The sequence below is a fragment of the Embiotoca jacksoni genome, unplaced genomic scaffold (assembly GCF_022577435.1).
Source record: "Embiotoca jacksoni isolate LCO1_2020_lvr unplaced genomic scaffold, fEmbJac1.0.p SCAF_12, whole genome shotgun sequence".
Taxonomy (NCBI): Eukaryota; Metazoa; Chordata; class Actinopteri; family Embiotocidae; genus Embiotoca; species Embiotoca jacksoni.
The window spans coordinates 6,643,715-6,651,532 of NW_027185252.1; the positions used below are offsets into that span (position 1 = coordinate 6,643,715).

Here is a 7,818-nt window from a genome sequence, read left to right on the forward strand (position 1 = left end):
TCCTTTCTCAGAGCGGTCAGCGATGCTGTGAGCTGAAGTTGGTGCAAATTAACTGTTTTTCACACACCTAAGTAAAAGAACATGTACATTTAAAAATTTTAGTTTTAAGTTATATATTTGTATTTTGTAGAGGAGCTGATGTAGTTATATATTATATTATATTATATTATATTATATTATATTATATTATATTATATTATATTATATTATATTATATTATATTATATTATATTATATTATATTATATTATATTATATCATTTTTATGCATTTCACTAATTCCATTTGCCAAGCCAACCAAAGATGTATAACCGGTATGGGGCAAGTTGTCTTGGGAGATTTTGGGGGCATATTGTCACGTGACAACCAGCACCAGTACAAATACAAAACAGAATCAGCCTCTACTGTAAATTCTTTAAGATATTTTTTAATCAGCTACTATTTGGAAATTGTACCAAATGTGGTATTGTCAATAATATCAGTGAAAGTTCAATAAATAGGGGTAGCTACTTTAAGTAATGTCGGCCAATCAGCAGTCAAATGATTGTTTCATGATATTTAAGATATAATTGGGTTAATATATATATTTTTTTAGAAGAAAGGAAGAAACAAAATAGGACAAAAGGAAAGGTGAGGAGATGGTCAGGGATTATTAAAGAAAAACACAAAATGGCAGCACACCACCTGACACCCTCATGTTAAGGGCAGTGATGGCAGGTGAAGTTTGAAAAGAAATTAATCGGGAGTACAGCCGGGGATTTTAATATTAGTCTGACTATCGTAACCTGGCCCGATACTGAACAAAGTTAACAGCAGATGAGATACAAAGACAGGCAGCTACCAGTAAAGCCTTGCCACAACCCAGTGGTGACCCAGACATGGTGCCGATTACCACCAGTCACCCTTTCCCAGCGATGCCGGTGCCCACCACCAACCAACTCCGATAAACATAAAGTGTCCCCCAGGCGAGACAACTTGCGTGTGCTAGAACTTCATTTTTGACCTCGAGTCTGAATCAGATATAGTTCTGTTTAAAGGTTGTTTGAGATGATTCTCCAGCTGTTTTAGTACAGACTTTATGTTATTGAACAATAAATCTTGAATATGTATTTGTCATAGGTTTATTTCTTCCAATATCCAGTGTGACAACTTACCCACTGATGGGGAAAATTGACACAAGTGCACATCAGCTATTTGACTGCTGATGGAAAGAAAGTAAGATGTGTTTTATTTTCTTTGCCTGTGGCTTAAGAAGTTCCTGGTGTCTCATTTACAATGTCTTTTACGACGTCCATATGTCCTTATCTTGTGACCTACAACTGAACATAGATCTAAAGGGAATGGGGGTGACTGTCAACTGCTTGTCACACGATATAAAAGCTGCCCTACGGAGGAGAGACGTTGAGCAATGCTGGACATCCTTCTTTGAGTGTACATGTATTTGCTCCTTCTTGCAAGAATGAATGTCTGATATGTTTGATTTTGAATACAGCCTCTGAGTAATTTTTCTAACAACTGCCTATAACTCTGTTATAAAATATGATCTAAAAATGTGTTGAATACAGAAAATATGCCAGAGATTTTCCTCTTTCATTTGGTATATCATGTATAACTATATGATTTATGGATCCCAAGATATGTATGAGAAAGTGAAAAGTGTAACAACTAGCCCCGGTCTCCCTACTAAAAGTCGGCTTCATCGACAAACAGGTAGCATCTGTGGAATCCATTAAGATCTCTGTTTGCTGACACATTTAATTACATTTGATGTGTGATTGCTACTGATAGCAGCCTCTCTCCGCCTCGTGAAAGAAATTTGACCATCATGTTAACATGTTATCAATCTGAAAACTTTAAATAGGTAAGGATTTTATTGTTTAGCCTTTTTGCTGAAAAGAGAGAAAATAATCCTGCCTCTGTGTCCTCCTGCTTTGACACCTGTTTGTGACATTCCTGACAGTCCAGCTTTATGTTCCCAACCCCCCTCTCTGTCTGGATCCCTCGGCATCATGGAGTCCCTTTAGCCACATGGCTGCATGAGTGAGGGTCTGTTTAAGTAAACGGACTCATCAGACTGAGAGGATGGAGGTCTGTGCACCCCTGCAGCTCAGGCAAACACAGTAGCAGCGTGGGGGTGCCTGCAACTGACCCATAATACTATAGCTACCAGCCTGGGAGCTGCACAGGGCTTTCTTTCATGGGTCATTCATGGGTGTCATTTGGGCTGACTCCCAAAGGAGGATGGTGTCCGATCATGTGTGTACACATTACATGTGTGCGCACTATGCTATATGTACACTGATATATGGAAATGTGTGCACATACTTATGTTTACACTGATGTGAGCCATAGCCCAGCCTATTATGTGTACACTTTATTCTTCAGTGACCTTTCACAAAGTGTAGTAGCCCACATTTGCCCACCTTTGTTGATAGCTTCAGTTTTCTCTGTGATTATCTAGCTATTCACAAAGGGTATTCGGGTGTGGTAATACCTTGCTTAAAGTGTAGACATAGTTTTTAGCAATAAAATCACTCAGGAGCACAACAGGGGACAGTCCTACTCTCTTCTGATGTGTGCAGCAACATTACTGCCATCCGTCACAATGGGGACACAGATTTGAAAGAATAACACATGTCAGGAAAACTAAATAAAAACATTTCCTTTCGTATGCCAGTGGTGGACACTAGCTATTTATTCAAATACGAGTACAATACTTTAGTACAATATTGAGGTGCAGCTCACTTGAGTATTTCAATTTTATTATAATTAATACTAGATAATAGTGTACAATTTTATATTTTACATTTATACAACAGCTGAGGTTACTTTTTACATTGCAAATTAGTATACTGAATACAAAAAACAATCACTTTTTAAAAACACAATATATTAAAGTACACATTAAAGTAAAATACATCAGCTCCACCTCAGCCCGATACAAAAATTAAAATACTGCAATGAAATAAGAACATAATGTATAGTATTGTGACACAGAATGACCCTCGTCAATATGAAATAAATAATTATACATAGTAAACACTTGTAACACTAAGTATATTTTGCTGATTATACCGATAATAATGCATTTTTGCAGTAGTCATACTTACTTAGCAAGTAAAGTATGTCAATATTTTATCCTCCACTACCCTGAACATACATTTTATTCTTTAGTTCACATTATCCAGTGTCCTTATGTTCTTTGTTTCTGTGACTTAATACTGTGATTTTTCCAAAGGGATTAGTGAAGTACTCTGTTTACATTTATATCCAATCAGTGATCCGTACTACTGCTAATACCATAACAGTAGTAGTAATTTAATTATTCTTACTAGTAAACATAGGATAATACCTCATAGAAGAAGATAAAGACAACACAGAATGGGAAACTTAAAAGGAAATAATTAAAACTAAAAAGGGCATCCAACAATGGCTACGGTTAAAACGACAACAACATAAGGTATGCATTGTGTAATTTCTGCCATGGAAAAAAAAAAGGGCAGTAAAATGCATTATAGACCAGCTGCACAGAGTTTAATTTAATTTGAAGTTGATGTATGAACACATGTAAACATTAGGCTGGAGTCAATAATTAAATCCAGACATACAAACAGACAGTGACCAGGTCCAACAAAAATGTTGTGGTGAGGGGTGGGTGGTGACAGTGAACAAAACTGGGGAGGTGGCAGTAGTTTCAGATGAGGACGGTGTGTGTGTGTGTGTGTGTGTGTGTGTGTGTGTGTGTGTGTGTGTGTGTGTGTGTGTGTGTGTGTGTGTGTGTGTGTGTGTGTGTGTGTGTGTGTGTGCGTGCGTGTGTGTGGGGGGAGGTGTGACTGAGGGAAAGTTTAGAAGAAGTGACCCTACATCTATCCTTTCTAAAAGATCTGCTTACAAGACAGAACAAACTATGGTGGCAAACAGAGAATATGATTTGGCACAGTTTTCAAATGGTAACCTCTAAAATACTTTAGTTCATGCTCATTTTTAAGCATTATTCATTAAAAAACATTTTATCTCACAGTAAATAGTATGTGCACTTCTATGTATTAAACCCCCTCTTTCTCTTATCTAAATACTGCCCAAACCTCTGTAGGATTTTAAGAGCAATTTAAAACCTTGTTTTAAAATTATCATGTACATTGCAACAATTGGAAGTTAATATTGGTGAAGTAGGACTCCTGTCCGGGTCTGTCCTCCATCACCTGTCACAGCCAGCTACCATGTGGTCCTCTTGAGCTCTTATCATCACTGTGTTTCCAAGACCACCGGCTAAATGTAGGGCAAGACTGAAGCAGGCTGAGAATCACAGCTACAACAAATAGTGCATAGTGGGTTTTTCCCAAATCGTTTTACCCCATTACTTCCTTTTTTAACAACATTTTTAACATGATCTTTTTGTTTTTTGTTTAGCATGTTCTTCTAATGAGGGTCTGTTGGGAACAGCTGATGCATCTGCTAAATGACTTCAGCGAGATGGGCGTCGTACTGTCCAGGTAAACAGTTCTCTTGTTTTTATTTTTGACATGTCAAAAACAGACAGCTTATTTGTGAGTCCTCATAAATTGGTTTTGTGTTTCGTCTCTTATAATATTGGTGTATCACTGTATTGAGATTGTACTCATTTGTGTGTCTGTGCTTGTGTGTCTGTGTCAGAGTGAACAGCAGTTGTAGAGCGGCTCCCAGAGAGCCTGTCAACACATTCCAAACAGTGAGCAGTAACTCTGACAGAGAGGTCAACGGTACAGACAGTGACTGTTTCTCCAGCATACCTGTCCAGAACAAAGGTGAAGGGGTTATTTTTGCTGAACTCTTTTTGTCTTTAAGCAGAAAAATGCACGCGCACAACTATGCACAATTAGACTCACTTTATTCTTTGTATTTCTTCTGCCTGTACGCAGTATGTGAGCCAGAGGAGGTGCTACTTCCTGCTCTTCCAGAAACAGTTTGTGTAGAGCGAGGCTATATCACCCCTCAGCAAGTGTACAATCTGCTGAATGCTGAGGAAGACCAGCCCGCCTTGTACGATCCTTCCTACATTCTCATCCTAGACTGTCGCAGAGCAGAGAGGTGGGTGTTGCACAGATATACACTCGTCAGATGTTAGATCCAATAAAAGCAACGCCTTGTACAGCGAAATGTAATTCATTAACTGGTCAATCCGGCCCGAGAAAGAGACGAGCTTTGATTTAACAGATCGTGTCACAACAAAAGCTGAACATGAGGGAGTTCTCAAAGATAGCATTTATCTTTGTGTTGGTGTCGCTTTTTTGGTTTGGATAAACATGTAAAAATACTTAAAAAATTATTGCCTTTTTAGCCATGAGAGGACCTCAGATATGATGTGAGAACAAATTACCTAAGGCACAGCTTATGGGTCAATTTGAAGGATAGGTTTGTGTTCACACTTCGTTGCAAACCACCCCAGTGCATGCTAAAGGTCACGGCCTAATGAAACCAACAAGAACTGCATCATCTGCAAATAGCAGAGAGGCGATGCAGCGACCCCTAAATCGAACATTCTCCTCCCCCTAGCTGTGCCTTGAAATCCTGTCCATGACAATGCAAACAGGATTGGTGAAAGGGGGAAAAACGACGACAACCCTGGAAGAGGCCAACACCTACTGGGAATGTGTTGGACTTTCAGCTGATAATACGGCTGCAAAAGAGGCTGAATGGCTGGTAGCAACGAATGCAGAACCTCATGAAAGTTTGTCATTTCGTGGAATTTGATGACCATGAAAAGTATATAGTAAAATATCACCAGCCTCCTCAATCTATTCAACTATAAAAGAACTTTGTGCCAAGTGGCTGTTTTAATGATAATGCTTAATCTATCTATGTGTGTACATTATGAATGAATGTGTGTGTCAGGTACAAGGATAGCCACGTGGTGACAGCGCGGGCCGCTGTGACGGTGATCCACCCTGAGCTGGGCTGTCTAATCAGCTGCATAGATCTGCAGAAGTATTCCATAATACTGCTGTATGCAGAAGAAGGATGCAGCCCAGGTCAGCAATCCACATTCAGCCTTCAGGACACACACATGTGCACTCGTGCACTCTCACAAATACACATCCAAATGTGCAGAAGACTTTAAAGACCGGAGTGACTTGTCTCTGATATAGCCATACTTTTATCTATGTGACTGACTTGGCTCTATCCGTGGCCATGTCTGTTGGTTGGTTGGTCCGCCACAGACTGAAACATCTCAACAACTATTGGGTAGATTATCGTGAAACAGGGATTCAGGGTCCCCGAAGGGTTAATCCTAATGTATCTGGTGAGCTGATGACTTCTTTTCTAGCACCACCAGCAAGCTGACAATTTAAGGACTGATTTACCTTACAAGCTCTTGGCCATGAAACACATTCACACATTCATGTCCCCCTCAGGATGAATTGTAACACTTTTGGCGATCCCTTAAGGGCCAGTGTGTCCAATTTAGGGAGATCTATTGGCGGAAATTGTTTATATATATATTCAAAGTCATGAATTCATTAGTGTATAATAACCTGAAACTAAGAATTGTTGTGTTTTCGTTAGCTTAGACTGAGCCCTTCATATCTACAAAGGGAGCAGGTCCATGAAGCCCGTCATGCTTCCAGAACAGACAAACCAAACATATAGGCTCTAGAAAAGGGCCTTTAATTTTTTTCTTAAGTTTTGTCTCTGTACATATTCCAGTGGGTAGCGTAAAGGCCAAGGCAGACTCCCCAGACCTCCAGCGCTGTTTTTTCCAGCTCAGCGCTTTGGGAATGGACCCCGTCATCCTGCTGGGGGGGTTTGCAGCCTTCTATGCCCTCTACCCTTTCCTCTGCACAGCACGTGTGGTCCTGCTTGAACCTGAGCGACACACCCTCACCATCTACCCGTCAGAGGTCCTGGAAGGAGCTCTCTACCAGGGCACTGACTCCCAGGCCTCTGACCACCACATCATCAAGAATCTACGCATCACACATGTGGTCAACGCCACTGCCAACAGCCCCGATGCTTTCCCCAACACGCTGCGCTACTTGAGGCTGCCTCTCAGTGACGACGCCCAGCAGGACCTGGTGGAGGCCCTGCCGCTGGCATCCAGGTTCATCAACACAGCACTGAGGGGCGAGCCCCCCGGCCGCGTTCTGGTCCACTGTAGTATGGGCAAAAGTCGCAGCTCTGCACTAACGTTGGCCTTCCTCATGGCGCATCGAAGCTGGTCACTGCTTCATGCCCTGCGCTGGCTGAAGGAAAGGAGGGCATGCACAGCACCCAACGTTAACTTCCTGCGTCAGCTGATGACCTACGAGCAGCAGCTGTTCGGGAGCAGACTCACCTCCCTGGACGACATCCGCAGATGACCGGGGGAAGAACGGAGATAAGGAGGAGGATGCACCGGATGCTTTTTTTTTTTTTTTTTTGACAGGTCACATTGAGAGAAAGTGTGTTCTAATTTTTTCTACAGTTCATAATTAAGAAAAAGTTTAAAATAAGCTGAGACTGAATAAACAGAGGTGGAATTTGTACTGCATAAAAGACTCTCAAAGACTGGATAGAAGTATTTCCCCCACGAGTTTCATATCTGGCTTCACCATCAAGCCTCCACACAGGGTTTCTTGTGCTATGCCTCAATAACAGTATTTATACAGATGTTTAATTTTGTGACCTCCGCATAACTCAGTAGAACACAATTCCTGTTGTAACATTTGCTTGGATTGTAGTTTATAGGACGTGTATATTAATAAAGTGTAATTTATTTCATTTTGCATTGATGTGAGGATGTTCTAATACGCTGAGTCACGCAGCCTTTTCATGTGGAAAGCTACAAGTAATGAAGTCTTGC

The 7,818-nt window shown here is 40.8% G+C and overlaps 1 protein-coding gene across 2 annotated transcripts; it reads left to right on the plus strand.

Annotated features, from left to right (window-relative positions):
• Positions 1–4,294: 4,294 nt before the first annotated feature.
• LOC138195236 (serine/threonine/tyrosine-interacting-like protein 1) lies at positions 4,295–7,725 on the plus strand. Of its 2 annotated transcripts, XM_069144465.1 has the most exons (6): positions 4,295–4,327; positions 4,410–4,492; positions 4,653–4,783; positions 4,898–5,066; positions 5,871–6,007; positions 6,684–7,725. In XM_069144465.1, exons 2-6 carry the CDS (start codon positions 4,422–4,424, stop codon positions 7,334–7,336), a joined length of 1,161 nt encoding a protein of 386 aa, XP_069000566.1. In that variant the 5' UTR covers positions 4,295–4,327; positions 4,410–4,421; the 3' UTR covers positions 7,337–7,725. The 2 variants fall into 2 exon arrangements, with proteins under 2 accessions (XP_069000566.1, XP_069000565.1); XM_069144464.1 differs by having other exon boundaries at positions 4,327–4,492.
• The last annotated feature ends 93 nt before the right edge of the window (positions 7,726–7,818 follow it).